We start from the raw sequence: 20037 nt of genomic DNA, 5'->3' as shown, positions 1-20037 counted from the left end.
TACAACAAAGACAGATCGAAAAATGAAGACAGATATGCCAAGTTTTCCTACTGCTTTTAGTTAATTCATGTGCCTGAAAGTCAATAGTTGTCAGCAAAAGAAATTTAAGTAATTAAATTGGTAATTGCTGGGGTCCCATTATGATAGTAAAGTTTTATTTGATCTTTCAGAAATTAGGAGATAATAGCCAAATTTCTTTGCCCTATCAATTTTATTCACCATGATAATGCTTTTAATCCTTACTGAAAAAAAATAGAATGAAAGTTGGGGCAGGAGTTGACCCTAGTGGTAGAGTGCTTGCCTAGCATTCATGGAACCCTGGGTTCAATTCCTCAGTACAATATACACAGAAAACGTTGGGGGTGGTTTTGTGGTTCAAGTTGTAAAGCACTTGCCTTAAAAAAACTAGCACAGTGCCGTGCCCAGGCCCTGAGTTCAAGCCCCAGGACTGGCAAAAAAATGTTAACTATCTTAAAAAAAGTAACCTGATGTAAGCTGATTTTGTCCAATCCATTATTTTTCTGTTGTTCTATTTTTATTCAAAGTAATTTTCAAAGGAACTTTGAAACAACAGTCCATTATTTAATCTTTGTTTCTGCTTTCTTCTGTGTTTCCTTATCTATAAATATTCTGCTCTTTCTTATGATGTGAAATACTTCCTGATTCTAGAATTACAGATAAAGTTACTTAAGAGCTTTTAATTTGTCAGTGTTTTGGCCTTTTTTGTGCCAGTCTTGGGGCTTGAACTCAGGACCTGACCATTGTCCTTGGGCTTTCTTAAAGCTAGGGCTCTACCACTTGAGTCATAGCACCATTTCTGGCTTTTTCTTTTTTTTACTGTAGGGACAATGTATAGAAGCGTTTCAGTTACATTTGTCAGGGAGTAGGTGCATTATTTCTCAAACACTGATACAATTTTTCATGTTTTTGTCCCCATTTCCCTCATCTCACCCTCTCCCAATCATCTTGTTTTCCCCCTTCACTTCCCTTTTTCAGATAAACAAATAAACGTATATACAATATACCAGGTAACATAGTCAGATACAGTAACAACAAGAGATTAACCATAAGGCTAAAAAAAAAGAAGAGAGAGATAACAGTACATTAAGAACAACAATCACACAAGATGAACCTCTTATTTCCATATCCTAGAGTTCATTTCATTTAGTCTCATCCTATATGACCTTATGTACATCGGTTCTAATCCACTGATAGGAGAATCCTAGATGTGTACTAATTATTACAAACGAGGGAAACCATCGGGCCTCTGTTCCTTTTTTTGAGCATCATGGGGATTAAACTAGGCCTGGGCACTGTCCTTGAGTTGTTCAGTTCAAGGCGACCGCTCTATCCCTGTGCCTAGGCACTGTCCTTGAGCACTTCGGCTCTAGGCTACTGCCTTTCCCTTGAGCCAAGCCCCACTTCCCAATTTTGGGAGGTTAATTGGAAATAAAAGTCTCAGGTCCTTTTGTGTCAGGGCTGGCATTGAACCTTGATCCTCAGATCTCAGCCTCCCGAGTAGCTAGGATTACAGGTGTGAGCTACTGCACCTGGCTTGGGCCTATGTTCCTTTGGGTCTGGATTACTTCATTTAATATGATTTTTTTCCAAGTCTTTCCATTTCCTTACAAATGGGGCCATGTAATTCTTTCTGACAGCAGCATAGAATTCCATTGCGTATAAATACCACATCTTGTTGATCCGTGTATAAGTACCACATCTTCTTGATCCATTCACCTACTGAGGGGCATCTGGGTTGGTTCCCTATCTTTGCTATGGTAAATAATTCCTCAATGAACATCGTTGTGCTAGTGGCTTTAGTATGTCTTTGTTTCTGGACGAGTGGGTAAATGCCAAGTAGTGGAATTGCTGGGTCATAGGGGAGCTCTATGTTTAGGCTTTTGAGGAATCTCCATACTGCTTTCCATAGTGGTTGAACGAGTTTGCACTCCCACCAGCAGTGTAGTAGTGATCCCTCCTGGCCACATCCCCACCAGCATCTTTTGTTGTTAGATTTCTTGATCATGGCCGTTCTAACTGAAGTGAGGTAGAATCTCTAAATTGTTTTGATTTTCATTTCTTTTATGGCCAGAGACGTTGAGCATTTCTTCATGTGTCTATAGGCTATTCTTATTTCTTCTTCACAGGAGCCTCTCTTTAAGTCTTTAGCTCACACTATTTTATTTTTTAATATTCCTTTTTATGTAATTAATAGAAGGGTTACATAATATTCACCAGATAGAAGGTGCATTACTTCATAAACATTGATACATACCCCTTCTCATGTTTTTCTGCCCATTTCCCTCCCCCAACTCCTCCCCTCATTTTGTTTTCCCCCTACCCTATCCTATTTCAAATAAACAAATAAACATAGATACAATATACCAGATAACAAGACAAGATACTGTAACAATATGAGATAATCAAGGGATTACAAAAGAGATGAGAAATAACATAGTACATTAAGAACAACAATCACACATTATATGGTTCTTGTTTCCATATCATGGTGGTCCTTTCACTTAGCCTCATCCTATATGGCCTGATGTATCTAGGTTTTGCCCTATTGTAAACCTCTGCTAGGAGAGTCCAAGGTTTATACTAATTAGGACAAATGAGGGAAATCATTGAGTCTATGTTCTTCTGGGTCTGGCTTATTTCACTTAATATCATTTTTTCCAAGACTTTCCATTTCCTTACAAATGTAGTTCTTTCTGATGGCAGCATAAAATTCCATTGTGTATAAATACCACAACTTGTTGATCCAATTATCAACTGAGGAAGCCTACCTTGTAATGGGATGGTTGTTTATTTGAGGATTTTTTTGAGAGATTCAATTTTTTTGAGCTGTAGATATATTTTAGAAATGAGGCGTTTGTCTTTGGTATGGTTAGTGAAGATCTTCTCCCACGCTGTAAGATTTCTGTTTAACTTGCTAGCTATGTCCTTTGCCATTCAGAAGCTTTGCAGTTTAATACAGACCTATTTGTCCAAACTTTCTTTAATTTGTTGTGTTTCTCGGTCTTTACTTAGAAAGTTTCGACCTGTTCCAAGGAGACCTAGTGTATCTCCTATTCCTTCATGTAAAGTTTTCAGGGTATCTGCTTTTACCTCAAGGTCTTTGATCCATTTGGAATTAATTCTGGTGCAGGGTGACATAGAAGGATCCAATTTTAGTTTTCTGCAGGTGCTTAACCAATTCTGCCAGCACCATTTGTTGAAGAGGCTGTCTCTCTTCCATCCTATTTTTTGGCTCCCTTATCAAAGATTAGGTGGTTATAGGTCTGAGGGTCGATTTCTAGGTCTTCAGTTCTACTCCATTGGTCCTCAGTACCAAGCTGTTTTTGTTACTATAGTTCTCTAAAAGAGTCTATAGTTTAGTATTGATATTCCTCCAGTTCTGTTCAATCTGCTAAGGATTGATTTGCTATATGGGGTCTTTTAGTATTCCACACTTCTGGCTTTTTCTGTGTATGTGGTACCAAGGAACTGAATCCAGGTCTTCATGCATGCTAGGCAAGCACTCTACCAATTGACCCAACTCCCAGCCCAGAGTTTTGTCTTTGAACAGCAGTCTTAATTAGATTGCCTGTGTATGCATAACTTGGATATGTTTATTTGACAATGAAGTTTCAATGCTTTGTGGTGAGTGTTCTGTGTTTGGTGTCAATGGAGAAAAGGTGGAGGAGGATCTGAGGGTAAGATTCTTAACTTGTGGCCTTATGCCTCTTCCGGAATGATAGATCTTTGTGTCATGCACAACATTTGAAACGATACATAAAAGTAGGAAGGGACAAAGATTTCCATTTCCTTACAAATGTAGTTCTTTCTAATGGCAGGGAAAACAAAAGGTGACAGATGAAGAAAATACACACCAGGAAATCGTTCCTTGGATCTTTTTATACTAACTAAAATGGGATGAGGAATTTAACTTTAATTGTCTCCCAGGTAAGTGGGTTCTTTATATTTAAAACCAAGTTCTATTCATTTTTGCTGTTCCATGGTTTTGCATGACCATTTTAGCTCAGAGTTATTAAATCTATTCAATTTACTTAATGTAGATATTCGTGATGCAGATGCAAGTTTTCCTTTAACTTCCCTTTAGACAAAGGATGGTTTTGTCAGGTCCTCCTTTTAGGCCAGGTGTCCTTTATGCTAATTTTTTTCTTTGTAAATACTTCTATGATCACTGTGACCAAAGGAGTCATTTTTTACCAAATGTTTCATGCAGGATGTGTCTCTTGGAAGAAATTCTTGCCCAGTTCCCAGAGTGTGCTAATCAGTTTGGATAGTGGGAAAGGTCAAAGGAAGGGAGGTGCTTTTTTTTTCTTTTTTACTTTATGTTGCAGCTTAGTGCGGGAATGTGAAGGTTAAAGCAAACAAAGTTAGGCTTGTGTGCTTTTAATCAGCTCTTCACTAAGACAAGATTTAGCTCTGAATTCCTGGCCCCTGTTTCCCATGCCTCTTTTCCCATTATCTAGCTTGTCTAATTGGTGGGACTTTATTTCTTGAATACTATAGATAGCTACGGATTTGAAGCTGGGTAAGCAATAGCTAGAAGTTGTGAGTCCAGGCAAGAGAATGACAAGTGATGTAGACTGAACTGCTAGAAATTTTGTCCAAATTACACACAGAAACAGTATCTAGAGTGGAAGACATGATTTCAAGACCTATGCAATAGAGCAACCCTGGGAGCAAGCCCAGAGAGTCTTGATGAAATTTTTAAAGAAATTTAAAAATGACCATTTTAAAGATGAGGAAAGACTAGACCGAAGTCCTAGGCTAGTCAAGAGTTTAGCTGCCATGTTAGTGAAATTTTATGTGGTAAATTATCCTGGCCAGAGAATTCATATACTTTCTGCAAGATAAATGTCATTTGCAGTGTTGACTTACAGAAGCTAGAAGAATGAAGGAAGATGTCTTGCTAGGATAATGAAGAAAGATTCTGATTTCTATATATAACATAAGAATATTTTTGTCAGTCATGGGGCTTGAACTCTGGGCCTAGGCACTGTCTCTGAGCTCCCTTGAGCTACAATGCCACTTCTGGTTTTTCTAGTGGTTAATTGGAGATAAGAGTCTCACGGACTTCCATGCCTTGGCTGGTTTTGAACTGTGATCCTCAGATTTCAGCCTCCTGAGTAGACAGGATTACAGGCATGAGCTACTGGCTCCTGGCAACATAAGAATATTTCTATTCTAATGGAACATTAGTTCTAATCTTCTGTTACTTGGTAGTTAGGAAATAATGGTTTCAATACACAAATGTGGAGCAAATCTGAAAAGCAAATCTGTGAGTCTAAATTTTTTGAACATAAACAGAAAGAACTAATAAAATTGAGTTTGCTAAGTTCATACAATGAAAACAAATACGGACTCAAAAATAAAAGGATCATGTAAATCACTTTGTTGACACAGTAAAATATCTACTACTGTGTCTAATTTTGAAAATTCAACTGCATACCCATTTGTGATCTGGATATCGTACTAATTGCTTCCTTTTGGTTTTGTACCAGTTGAAATATTTTAAATATTGCTTTTTTCTATATGTTCCTAAGGAACAATGTAGGACAAGGAGATATTCAGAAGGACGACTCCTCAGCTTGGCATGCAGTGTTTTTGATGATATCTCAGAGAAGAAATAGGTATAGTTACATCTAAAGAGGGTTTATGTTGGAAAACTTGGATGGGAAGGAGGGTGTGTTCATTTGCCTACTTTTTAGTAGATTTGGTAATTCATCATAGATGATAGCAACTAGCAGTATCTTCACATGATAGAAGAACAATAGGGGAAAACAAGCACCCTCAGGCCTCATTCAAAAGGGCACCAATCTTAGATTTTACTTCTTAATACCAATACATTGGCCATTCAATTTCAGCCTGCTACTTTTGAAGGAACATGGACATTTAACAAGTGTCATATCATCTATGGACATGATTTAAAATTATCATACTTCCTTTATACCTTAATCTCATCCTTTTATCCTAGAAACTTCTTATAAGAAATACCAACAAGTAATATTATTTTAAACTTGTTGTTGGTATCATCATTAAATAAGCTCTCATTGGCCATGACCAAGAAATCTAATAACAACAGATGCTGGTGGGTATGTAGAGAGATGGGATCACTACTACGCTGTTGGTGGGAGTGCAAACTCACTCAACCACTATGGAATGCAGTATGGCAATTCTTCAAAAGATGAAAAATAGAGCTCCCCTATGACCCAGCAATTCCACTACTTGGCATTTACCCAATCGTCCAGAAGCAAGGATATACTAAATCCACTAGCACAACGATGTTCATTGCAGCATTATTTACCATAGAAAAGGTATGGAACCAACCTAGATGTCCCTCAGAAAGAATGACATCTCTCCATTTTTAGGGAAATGGAAAGATGTGGAAAAAAATCATATTAAGTGATGTAAGCCAGACCCAAAGGAACATAGGCACAATGGTTTCTCTCATTTGTAATAATTAGTACACATCTAGGACTCTCTTCGCAGAGGATTACAATAGCTCAAAACCTAGATACATAGGGCCATATAGAATGAGGCTAAATGAAAGGACCTCCAGGATATGGAAAGGAGAGCTTTATCTTGAGTGATTCTTGTTCTTAAGGTACTAAATTATTTCTCCTCTCTTTGTTGCCCTTTGGTTAATCTCATATTGTTACTGTATCTGACTTTGTTACCTGATATATTGTATATACTTCTATTTGTTTGTTTGAAATAGGGAAAGGAATAGGGGGGAACAAGAGGATTGGGAGGGGGAAGGGAGAGAGAAATGGGGACAAAAACATGAGAAGAGGTATCAATGTGTGAGAAGTAATGCATCTTCTATCTGGCGAATAAAACTATAACCCTCTATACATTACAATAAAAAATAATTAAATAAGCTCTCATTGGTGTCTGCAAGGACTGAAGCAATTGTACTTGGTCCTTGTACTCTGGGGCCTCAGTGCCTGGTTCGTTACAGTGTGTCAGACACTGTGCTTACTCCTTGATAAAACAAAAAACAAAAAACAAAAAACAAAAAACAAACTACTCTATTCAGTACATGTTACCTTGGATGACAGAATCATTATATGGAAATATTTATATTGTAGCCCATGTCCTCATGATAGAACTTGAAGTAAAAATATTGGAATTGATCCTATAAGTCATCTATAATGTATACTTGAATAATATGGAGATATATTAGTAAAGATCTTTGGAGGGATTTTGTAAAGGTCATATGGTTTCTCGAAATGGAAAGCATGGTTTAATTTTTGTCTTAGCAAGACATTTTGAAAAATGAGTTTATCGGGCCGGGAGTTTGGCCTTGTGGTTAAAGTGCTTGCCTAGCATGCACAAAGACCCGAGTTTGATTCCTTGGTACCACATATAGCCGGAAGTGGTGCTGAGGCTCAAGTGGTAGAGCTCTAGCCTTGAGAAAGTCCAAAGACAGCACTCGGGCCCTGAGCTCAAGCCCAGGACTGGCAAAAAAAATGAGTTTATCATATGAGCTCTTGTGATTTTTGTGGTATTGTGAAAGTCACACTTTGGGTATCCTGTGATCAATGTGTTCATGAGTGAAAAGTTTATTGCCCAGGTGTATGGTCACATGGGGTTGAATGTAGAAGAGCAAACTTGTCTTATGCTTTAAATTATAATCTTGATAAGGAAGAACAAAATTAACTCTGCACTTCATTGCTATTTGAGTGTAGAAAAGAGAGCCTCTAGTTGTGAAAAGAAAGATGTCATCACTATAATCTATGAAAGGAATTAGCATCCATAAGCAATAGATACATATTGGTTTCATAGGGACATAGATGAGCTCTCACTAAATAGTTGTTAAACTGGACTCCATTTTGTAATGTAATGATAACTAATAATTAATAGATTAATGAAATCTAAGATGTAGGATTGTTTCATTCAGTACACCCACACCCATACACATGTGCACACACATATGCACATGCACACACACATACTGCAGAACTAAGTAACTATATATTCCTTGTAACCTCAATAACATATCACATTCAGATAATGTATTCTATTCCTGCTTAAAGTTAACGCTACACTCTTATGCCCTATACCCATATCTGGTAAATATATTTAGTGAAGTGACTTGTATTTTGTGCTTCTTTTCTCAAGAGCCTTAACTGTTTTATTTTTGACTCCTCATGATCCAGCCTCGTAGCATTCTAAGACAGATTTCAAAAAAGCAGTGGACTCATAACCCTGGGCACATACAAACTTAGCCCTCATCCACAGATTTTTCTGTTTTATTTTTTTATTCCTTATGAGCACTTAAAATAGATATTTCATGCAATCAACGGTCTAATGAAAATAGTCAAAGATTTGGCAGTAGTGTCTTTGCATTCCTAACTAGCAACAGTTGGTTGATTCTGAATAACAAGTTAATAAGGTTGGCGTTCTGAGCTTATCAGAAATTATATTCTTTTTTGTTGCTATATAATTTACCCAAGGTTATCCAAGTCAGTGGGTGGTTTCTGTACACATTATCATGTCCTTCTTTTAGTGTAACTTTTACTCATCAAAGAAATTACTGAAAATTATAAGAAGTGTCCTGCCAAAGTAGCCAAAAGAGTACAAGGTAAATACACAAACAGGGTGTGATTGTATTTCTATTTTTTCCACTATGAGTAGAAAAATCCTTAAAAAGTGTTTTCTCAAAATATGATTTACTTTTCCCTTGTGTATGAGATATAGAACAGGTGCATCTAGGAATGTCATTTAACATTAAATGTGGTAATCAGGCAATTTTTTAAGTTGTGGAAAAATTCTTCCTCTTTAGACTCCATGGAAAATTCTATGTCTACTGTTCAATACAATAACAAAGAGAGAAGCTGATGGGTAGGATACAGTAGTTAATTCTCTAACTCCATTTGGTGATGTGCCACTAGGTTGGCACTTCTATGGACAATCACCTAAGCTTGTGGGAGGAAAACTTTGGCCCTTTAAATAACTACAAACTTCACAATAAAACTGTTTAGTTTCAGAGAAGACCTACCGGAGAAACTTGCTAGGTGAAATACAAATGATTTGTGAGCCAGTGACATTTGGAATTTATCTTGCTCCACAATAATTTAAGGTGAGTCACCTTAAGGTAACCTAGAAGTCATCTTTTATCATAATATTGTAACCAGCCAACTGGAAGCTTATGCTGGATAGAAATCAAGTATGGACTATGTCTGTGGAAAAAGTAAAAAAAAAAGTTGATTACAGAGAAGCTACTACTTAGAATGTTTTACTGTGGTAATGAAGTGACAGTTATCAGACAGGGACCTTTGTTTTGTGTGCAATCTAACTAATAGAAAATCCAGGGCCCCTTTAAAGTAGAACGAGGGCAAAAAGGATTTAAAATATCATTCTTAACACCTGAGGGCCCTGGTAGTTCACACCTTAGATCAGGACAAGAGTACGCTTTGTAGATTTGTCCCTGCTGCTGGGAGGAATAAGGAGGCCCCTTTTAGGGGCAGGGACCTCATTTTGCCTTCTAACACCTAGTCCTTGTTTCAAATGAAAGGAAGAATTCAAGGACAGGCAGAAAGGAGGGTTACAGAAGTTTATTAGCATGTATAGTACAATACACCATCAAGATGTTGAGTATGGAAAGTTTTTACAGTACTGAAGTCTGAGCTCAGGACTTGGCACTTGCTCAGCAGATGTTCTAACACTTGAGCTATTCCCTTTATACTTGGGCTCATCTGGATTGCAATCCTCCTATTGCACACACAACTGTGCCAAGCTTTAATTGGTTTTATTATTTTCCTGGCCTGATCTTGAATCACAGTCCTCTCTAACTCAGACTTCCTTGTGGCTAAAATTGCAGGTGTGAGACACTGCCTCCAGAGAGAAGAGAGACAAGGATTTTTTTGTGTGTGTTTAGCAGAGAATATATACCTTTTGGGAGGAATTTATCCTCTAATTTATCTATTGTCATAGCATCTAATCTCAAAGGTTTATCATTATGTTTTGTGACTTTAGAGAATAAGAGAGCCTAGTGCTTTAATTATGTATTTGAAATATAGCAATGGAAATGAGACTAGAAAGGAGAGCTTCCAGGAGAGAAACTTTTGAATAAATGTTATCAGGAAGTGTTCCCATTAGCAAAACACAGATGTGACATGGTACATTTACAATGAATAACTACTGGTACAAGCTGCAAGGTGATATGTCTTAAAAGCAGAACATTGAATGAACTAAGTCCTAGAATAGAAAAAAAAAACCTTTACCATTTTTTGTAGGTATGAAATCTCTCAAAACAGTTTGTATACATATATATATGCAGTGTGTATGCATATATATGCAGTAAATATGTTAAAAGAGCAAGAATATAAATACCAATCGGGATATTTTTTTAATTTAATTTTTATTTTAAAGATGATGTACAAAGGGGATGCAGTTACGTAAGTCAGGTGATGAGTACATCTCTTTTTGAGCAGTGTCAGCCCTTCTCCTTGTTTTCTCCCAGTTCTTCCCCTTCTTCACCCAACTCCCCCACAAATTAGGTTTTGCCTTTCCAACATAGTATCTAGTATGACTGCTGAATTAGTCCACCTGTTTCTGTGCTTCGCCTTTCCCTCCCCAAATGAGATAAACTTACATATAAACAAAAAGTGTAGAAATAACAAACAGAGACAAAGTGGGAAAAACAGAAAAAAACAACAAAAACAAAATAACACAAACAGTAAATTAATCAACCTCTTGTTCGTTTTAGGGGAAGAAAGGTTGAAGGAAAAGATGGTGAGAATGAAATTTCTGTGAGAATTCTGCTCTTCCAGTGGGACATTGACACATGTTTACTGGAATTTACATGGATAGCTGCTGCAGAGAAGAGATTTTTTTCTAAGAGCAATGAAGGCAATGTGCAGTGAACAAAGATTACAGTTATTTCTGTTCTCTGTCGTGAGGTAGATGAGATAAGAGAAGATTCTTTTTAAAGTTATTCGGGAGGAGAGAATCAGTAGATTTCCAGCTGGCTCTCCACCCCCTCCCCCATCCTGGGGCTTGAACTCAGGGAGGCTAGCACCCTACTTCTTGGTCTACACCTCCAATTCTGTCTTTTTTTGTGGTTAATTTGATGCAAGAGTCTCACCAATTTTCCTGCTCAATGTTGGCTGCACCCTTCTTGGATCTCAGCTTCTGAGTAGGTGGGATCATAGGGCAAGAGTCACTGACACACAGAGGTTTAATTTTTATTTTTATCTTGATATTTTTGGTGGGTCATGGGGCTTTTAACTCAGCCTGGGCATTGTCCCTGAGCTCTTCAGCTCAAGGCTACTGCCTTACCCTTGAGCCAAGCCCCACTTCCCGTGTTCTAGGGGTTAATTGGAGATAAGATTTCCAAGTCCTTTTGTGCCCGGACTGGCTTTGAACCTTGAAGCTCAGATCTCAGCCTCCTGAGTAGCTAGGATTACAGGCCTGAGCCACCACGACCGGCTTGATTTTTATTTTATTTTATTTATTTTAATGATGATTCTGGAGCTTGAACTCGGTGTAGGAATATTCCTTGAGCATTTTTTGTTCAAGGGTAATGCTCTACTGCCCTTTCTGGGTTTTTGCTGGCTTTTTGGTGGTTAACAGGAGTTGAGAATCTTAGAGATTTTCCTGCCCAGGCTGGCTTCAAATCGGGATCATCAGATCTCAGCCTCCTGAGTAGGTTGAGTGAGCCACCAGATGCCTGGCTTATAGTTTTTTGTTTGTTATGCTTTTGCCAGTTTTGGGGCTTGAACTCAGGATTTGAGTGCCGTTCCTAAGCTTTTTTGTTGTTGTTGTTCTAGGGCTCTATGAGTTGAGCCAAAGCTCTTTGAACCTTTTGGTAGTTAATTGGAGATAAGAGTCTCAACGACTTTGTTGATGGAGATGGCCTCCAACTGTCATCCTTATATTTTAACCCTTCTTATGACATGAGTCACCACCACCAGGTGCTGGGATTTCTTCCATTCTTAAAATGTTTATTACATTATTTTATTTATTTTAGGGGCTTGAATTCTTGGCTTTGGTGGTGTTCCTGAGCTATCATGCTCAAAACTAAGGCGCTACCAATTGAGCCACAGCACTTCTGCATTTTTTGCTTGTTAAGTGGATTTAAGAGTCTCGTGAACTTTGCTGGCTGGGTTGACTTTCTACCTGGATCCTTTGCTCTCAGGTTCCTCAATAGCTAGGATTATAAGCGTGAGATACTGGGCATCTGGCTTCCAACATTTTTTAAGTGGTTTTATATTAGCTCCTGCAAGGGAAGAGTCCTTGTGGCATGAATGCTTTCCCATCCCGCACTTTTTGCCCTTTGCTCTTGACCATCCTCACTTCCCCTTCAAAGGGAGTTGGTGATCCTAGCAAGGGAGGGAAGGGGGAGGCGTCCTGTGGGTGCACTATGTCCCTATTGGTGGGTAGAGGATCTAGATCGAGGCTCCAGCTGAAGTGAGGAAAAGAGGGGCGAGAGGGTGGAGCTAAGAGGGAGGAGGGCCTAAAGAAACCTAACGGGATCTAGATGCAAAGTGCACTTGTGGGCGCTTAGCTGCAACGGCGCTGGTGCCCATCGGTGTCACCCCGCTGGCCTTGGCGTCTTCCCTTTAGGAAGCCACTTTACCTGCTGCCACCTCCTCGTCTTACATCGCCTGCGCCTGCGGCAGTAGCCTTGATTCTGTCAGCCTCCTCTGCCACCACCACCCCCGCCTGCTCGCTTGCTGGTGGTTGTGGCTACGGCGTTTTGGCGGCTCCACTATGGCGGCGGCGGGGAGGGGGGACTATAGTTTTAAAGTAGACACCCGCCCTTGGCTCAGAGAAGGTGAGTTCCCATCCCGGGCGCGGTTGCGGCTCCATCTCCTTTGCTACTTCTCTCCAACCTCTCCAAGATCGAGCTGGGCGCGGTTCGCCACTGCCCCACCCCCCACCTGCTGTGGCGCAGTAAAGGCCAAGGTCTGTCCGCTCTGCCCCGCTGCTGTCAGCTCCTGGGGTGCCAGGTGGACGCAGGCAGAGAGACGCCTCCTGGCCTCCCGATCTGCCAAGAAATGGTTGGTACCCAGAGGCAGGAGTTGGAAGGGAAGGAAAACCCCACCTTGTTTCTCTCAGCCTAGACGCTTTAGTGTGGTGCTGATCGCTGGGGCGCGAGTTGGGGAGAAGAGGAGGCAAAAGTCCAAGTACTGTGGACCTAGAGGGTCAGGCATAGGAATGGGAGATCAGAGAGGAAAGGTCAGAGATATAAGAGGGAGAAACACCTCCCCCTTTTGGTGAAATTCAAAGTCCTGCAGAGTAGATATTTACAATGGGTTATTTACAGAGAGCAAGAGTTAGGGATTTGGGTAGTTTAGCATGTAGACTTGAGCTTCCAAGTGGAATCTGTTGCCTTTAAGGATGATAAGGTCTGGATGGCGGGGGGCGATGAACTACAAGAAGCAGAGTGGTTGGAAGAAGCACAGATTTTACAGATTTTAGAAATCACTTAGTAGAGTTCTTTCCTTTGCATTTTGCAGATTGTTTGCTGAAGAAAGCAAAGTATACGGGCCCATCTTCAAATTTCTTTGGGTTAAAAAGAAATGCTGTTGTTCCTCTCTGCACAACTCAGTATGAGTGCTCTTCAGCTTACCCAAAATACTAAATAATTGCAGACAGTCTCCTAAGACACTGTAGGACTGCTCATTGAAATGTGTTTTAAGTCAGCTTTAGAAACGTTCTTAAATTGTGAAAACAGATTGCACTGTAGAAGACCTCACGAGAGAATTTTGCTATCACAAACTTCATAATTTCAAATATTTGTTGTGCTTATTCATCTTGCTAGTTTACTTCCCAAATGAAGGATTGTAACTACTAAAACAGAAAAAAAGGTGTTTTTTTTGTTCAATAATGACATTACATTCAATTTATTCCATAAGTGTAAGTTTCTCTTTAAATCCATAACTGATATTTCCCTTTATGCTGTTATATAATCTTTCGCACCACTCCTTTGATGGAACGGCAAAACAGTAAAAACAAACTCAATGTGTGTAGCAGGCACATTATACATATGGCACTTACTAAATATGGAAGTTAGAAATGCACTGTAAAATGAAAATGTTTATCAATTCTTACTAATATTTACTATGTTCAGTTAGCTATGATCAAAACTATTGTTCCATGTAAAAATACTGTTCTCTGTTTAAAATACATTCATACCAAATTTTCTCTGGAACAGCAAGTAAGTGAGAACAGTTTAATAGGGAGCATGGGCACCACTCAATTTCACATGAGATTTCGTGGGGAAAAGTATGACACTTTTTGTGGCCTATCTCTGTAACCGATATAAGTTGCAGTCTCTTTGAATAAATGTGAATATTAAAAACGTTAAGATCTCAGCTACATGCTGGTGGCTCACATCTACCTGTAGTCCAAGCTACTTAGGAGGCTGAGATATGAAGATCACGGTTCAAAACCAGCCTGGACATAAAAGTCCATAAGATTTATCTCCAAATAACCATCAGAAAACTGGAAGTTGCACTGTTGCTCAAAGTGGTGAAGCCACTTTAGCCATGAGCTAAAGAGCTCAGGGACAGCGCCCAGGCCCAGAGTTCAAGTCCCATGACAGACAAAAAAAAAAACCTCTCTAAGATCTCTCTTTCTCTTTCTTTTTCTTTCTCTCTTTCCCTCCCTCCCTCCCTCCCCCCTCTCAAGTTCTGGGGCTTGAACTCAGGGCCTGGACTTTGTTCCTGAGCCTCATTCTGCTCAAGGATAGTGCTCTACAACTTGAGCTACAGCATCAATTCTGGCTTTTTCAGACTAGTTTATTGGAAATGACTCTCATGAACTTTCCTGCCTGGGCTGGCTTCCATAGATCTTAGCCTTGCTACAAGCTAGGATTATAGGTGTGAGCCACCAGTGCCAGGCAAGAGCTATGTATTAAAGATCCTAAACTACCAGTTATGTCTTATCGATAATATTGGTCATTGGTAAAATGAAGAGGACCCTAGTTTAAAAGTCTGCTGCAGTGAACAGAGCTTGCTCATTAACCCACTAAATATTGTGACCTAGAATATGTCCCAAGCTTCCTGAATTTATGCTTTGGCATTTGTGAAATAATTTAGTTACTCGAACTCTGAGATAAATTTCTGATCTGAAAGGATGTGCCATGATTTTTCAGTTCTGGACTGATAACACATTAGCTGGAATTTCCATTACTGTGTACTTTGTCGTTATTCTTAAGCTATCAGAAACCTTAGCCAGTAGTTATCCCTTGTTACTCACTGAGTAGTGGAATCTGTGTTGAATTGTTTTGAGACAATTTATGAGTATATGAAAAACTGTTAACTAGAATTATTTCATTTTAGAGGAACATTAACTGTTCACCCTAAACTAAACTCTTTTCACTTAAGAATAGTTGATAAATATTTGGTAAATATTTGATATATTGTATTGTTTAGAACACTAGTAGGCCTCAGTGTTTTTGTTTATACATATATTGAAACTAAAAGTTGTTTCTAGTTATCCTGGATAAAGGACAAGGGGAAAATATTGCTCGATTATATGCTAATATCTTTTTATTCCATTTGTGCTTTCTAAATCCTAGTTATGATATGTCACTAAAAGATGTCAAAGAAACTGTCAGCATTTCAATTATTACAAGTCTGCCCTTTATTCTGCCAGTCCTGGGTCTTGATCTCAGGGCCTGGGCACTGTCCATGGGCTTTCTCAAGGTTAGTGCTCTACCACAAGCCACAGCACCATTTCTGACTTTTTCTGTGTATGTAGCACCAATGAATTGAACCCAGGGCATGCTAGTCAAGCACTCTTACCACTGGGCCACTCTACAAGCCCCAGAAGCCCACCCTTGATAAGATCACTGCAAGTGGCTTGAAAAAGCATTTGTTGATCCATGTTCAACTGTAGGATTTTCAACATAAGGATTTTGTCTGTCTTGGAGTTGATAATTAGCAAGTATCACTGGAAGTTAGAAATTGTAAAATAGGGAATATTAGAAATCTTCAAAATTACTAATGAGATACTGAACAGTAAACAAAGAGGAGGCAAATCAAAGAAATTCCAAGTAAGCACATGTACAAAAGTATATATATATATATATATATATATATATATATATGTATGTATCTATACACACTCAGAATTGAAGTTTTGTAGGGCACTTATTATTACATTAAGTGAAATTCTCAAAAAATGTATAATGGCCTCCAAATGAATTTTACCCTTAATAATGTTACTATGTACTCACAGCCAAAACAAAAGTAAAATCCTTACTACTTATGGTACTTCTTCCTTTTTTTTGCCAGTACTAGGGACTGAACTCAGGGCCTGAACACTGCCTTTGGGATTTCTTCCAGGGGACTGAACTCAGGTCCTGAGCACTGTCCTTGGGCTTTCTTCAAGGCTACTGCTCTACCACTTGAGCCACAGCATAATTTCCAGCTTTTCTGTGTATATGGTATTGAAGAATTGAACCCAGGTCTTCATCCATGGTAGGCCAGCACTCTACCACTAGGCCAAACTCCCGGCCCAACTTCTTCCAGTTTTGAGATGAGAACAGTGCTGGGGTTTGATCTCAGGGGATCACACTTGCTCGGCTGGTGCTTTACCATTTGAGCAATGCATCTAGTACTATTTTTTTCTAGTTATTTTGTAGATAGAGCCTAGTGCACTTTTCTGCCAGCCTAGATCCTCTAGACCTCAATCTTCTGAGTAGCTAGGGGTTTGCAAAGTAAGTCAGTGTTGCCAGGGTACTTCTTCCTTTTTAGAAAAGGAAATTATGAAATAGAATTTATTTAAATTGGAATATACTATTGCAATTTCATTATTAACCATTTGCATAATTACCTTATAAGATTTCTTTTGTATCTGTATTTCAATTTTCATGTCATCTGTCAGTTAAGTCCACCACAAGAAACTTATTTATTGATCTTACCTTCACACAGTAATCACTTATTGAATACCTGTATATGTGTGTGCTAGGCACTAAGTTTTGTATTGAGACCCACATAAAATTTAGATACAGTTATATAAAAGCATTCTGTAATAGTGCTTGATAGTAAAATTATAAAATAAATACATACCTGGGCATTAGTTGTTCATTCTTGTAATCCTACCTGCTCAGGAACCTGAAATCCAGATGATCACAGTTCAAAGCCAGCTTGGATAGAAGAATCCAAGAAACACTATTGCCAAAATAGCCAGCAAAACGCTTGTATGTAGGTATGGCTCAGAAGTAGCTGAGGAAGAAAGCTGAGCTAAAACTCTTTACTGGCAAAATATAAAAAGTAAAAAATTAAAAGTGAGGAGGATGTAGGGATTGTGTTGGGGGGAGGGGTAGGAATGCTATGGCTTGAACTCAGGGCCTCTCACTCTTACTTGGATTTTTTGATCAAAGCTAATGCACTACCTCTTGGACCACAGTTCCCCTTCCAGCTTTTTGGAGATAAGAATTTCAAAGACATGCCAGGTGTGGTGACTCTCACCTGTAATCCAAGCTACTCAGGAGGCTAAGATCTGAGAATAGGGGTTCCAAGCCAGCCCAGGGAACTAAAGAACATGTGACTCTTATCTCCAATTAATCACTAGAAAATGGGAAGTGGGGCTGTGGCTAAAGGGGTAGGGTGGTAGCCTTGAGCTGAATAGCTCAAAGACAACACCCAGGCACAGAATTCAAGTCCCATGACCCACCCCCCACACACACCAAAAAAAAGAATTTCAGAGACTTTCCTGCTGAGGCTGACTTGGAACTGTGACCCTCAGATCTCAGCCTCCTGATTAGCTAGGATTACAGGTGAATGTGACTGGCACCCAGCTGGAAATGTAGTTTTAGATAAAACTGGTCAGACGCAAAACTGTACTAAAGTTTGTTATAAATATTCATTCTGATTGTGGTGTCTTACCTACTGTAGATATTATGAAGCACACTGTATAACAAATTTAATGTTGATATCTGTGCAGAATATTTGAATAATAAAATAAACTGTTAAGATTAAACCTCCATTTCTAGTAGTTGATGTTTTGTGATCTTTTTCTATATGTTAGACCATTTGTTAATTTCTAGCTCTTTGTATTAAGGACAGAATTGTATGTGAAAATAGTTACTAAGCTTGTTACAGAGACTAATTTTAAGTAAACTTCTTACTTCATTTATTTATTAGGATAGAACTTTGATTTTCTTCTGTCTGAAATAGTTCTACATATCTATTTATATTTATGAATATGCAGGAATGAACAATGTATAGTTAATGGCTTTGTGATATAATGGATTTGTCACTGGATCAAATAAATCGGTGCATGACATAGTATATCACTCCCCCAGTAACATAGTTTGAACTCAGGGCCTTGGACTCATTTGGCTTACTTGCTCCAGATCTCAACCTCCTGAGATGCCATTTGGAGTTTATTACAAAGCTACTCTTTCATTTCAAGTAATTCTCATAAATATTATTCAAAAGAGGATCACTTACATCACTGTAGCACACAGAAGCTTACCACTTACTTTGGCAGTTTCTTCTGAGCAATAGTTTGATCATACAGCCAGTGACATTGATTCCAGATGGAGATGCTTTCAACTTATTTTAAAATTTTTGTATTGTGATAAAATATACATATGATAAAAATCTCCCTTTTTGTTGCGTGCCATTGACTCATACTTGTAATACTAGCTATTTGGTAGGTTAAGATCTGGAGGATCATAGAACTGAGCCAGATTAGGCAGGAAATTAGTCAGCAAAAAGCCAGAGTGGAAGATGGTCAAGTACTAGAGCTCTAGCTGAATGAGCCCAGTGAATGAGAAGCCCCAAATTTACAACCTGGTACCAGCAAAAAGTGGTTTTTAATGATTTAAAATATGCAATCCTGTGGTATTAAGAACATTCACATTTTGTGCAGTTATTTTCCACTATGCATCCTTGGAACTTTTTCATTGTCCCAATCTAAAACTATACTTGCAGTGATAATACTGTCATGTGTGTACAATAAACCCCCCATTGTGAAAAAACGTTCTGATCCATCTAACTTCTGGAAAAAACATATATTTAAAATGTATGCTTAATTTGTTAACAGTAGACAGTGGAAGGAAATTTAATGACAGTCATGAAGCACAAGACAGAGTACTTTGTCTTAACCCTGTATATAAATGGGACCATCAATTAAGCGTTGGTTTTATCTTTTACATATCAAATAATTTTAAGCCCTCAATTCAGTATCAGATTTAGTTTTAGTTTCCTTCTCCATTTTGAACATAGTCTTTTCTTTTTTTACCAGTCCTGGCCTTGAGGTCAAGGCCTGAGCACTGCCCTTGGACTTTCTCAAGGCTAGAGCTCTACCACTTGGGCCTCAGCAAAACTTCCAGCTTTATTCTATGTATGTGGTACCGAGGAATAGAACCCAGGTCTTCGTGCCTGCTAGGCAACCACTCTACCACTAGGCCAAACTCTCGGCCCCTTGAACTTAGTCTTTAACAGTACTTCCTTTTTTTGTGACTCATGGGGCTTGAACTCGGCCTGGGCATTGTCTCTGAGCTCTTCAGCTCAAGGCTACCACCCTACCCTTGAGCTAAGCCCCACTTTCAGTTTCTAGAGTTTAATTGGAGATAAGACTCTCAGGTCCTTTTGTGGTCAGGCTGGCTTTGAACCTTGATCCTCAGATATCAGCCTCCTGAGCAGCTAGGATTACAGGCATGAACCACCTCACTTGGCTCTTTAACAGTACTTTTTTATTCACCGTTACATTATTGGTTTTTATTTTTTTTGCCAGAAATGGGATTTTAACTTAAGGATTTGAGTTTGCATATCTGGCAACTCAACTTGGGCCACACCCTCAAGTCAGTGTGTGTGTGTGTGTGTGTGTGTGTGTGTGTGTGTGTGTGCATTATTCTTTCCGATGGAAACCTAGAACTCCATTGTGTATATATACCATATCTTCTTGATCTTGTCATCTACTGAGAGGCATCTAGGTTGGTAAATAATTCTGAAATGAACATGATTATGCTGGTGGCTTTACTGTGGCCTTATTTGTGGTCATTTAAGTAAATGTCCAGCAGTGGGATTGGTGGATCATAGGAAAACTGAG

At 38.8% G+C, this 20037-nt stretch overlaps 1 protein-coding gene across 2 annotated transcripts in view; it reads left to right on the top strand.

Moving 5' to 3' along the window:
- The first annotated feature begins 12715 nt into the window (after positions 1 to 12715).
- Zmat1 (zinc finger matrin-type 1) overlaps positions 12716 to 20037 on the top strand; it is a 48255-nt gene continuing 40933 nt past the window's right edge. For both annotated transcript variants that reach the window (XM_090327200.1, XM_090327199.1), the window contains exon 1: positions 12716 to 12799. In XM_090327200.1, the coding sequence (XP_090183326.1) occupies positions 12736 to 12799 (64 nt within the window). In that variant the 5' untranslated portion in view covers positions 12716 to 12735. The remainder of the gene's footprint in view (positions 12800 to 20037) is intronic.

The sequence above is a fragment of the Megascapheus bottae genome, chromosome X (genome assembly GCF_031878675.1).
Source record: "Megascapheus bottae isolate mThoBot1 chromosome X, mThoBot2.hap1, whole genome shotgun sequence".
NCBI lineage: Eukaryota > Metazoa > Chordata > Mammalia > Rodentia > Geomyidae > Megascapheus > Megascapheus bottae.
This window is presented reverse-complemented; position numbering and strand designations above follow the sequence as displayed.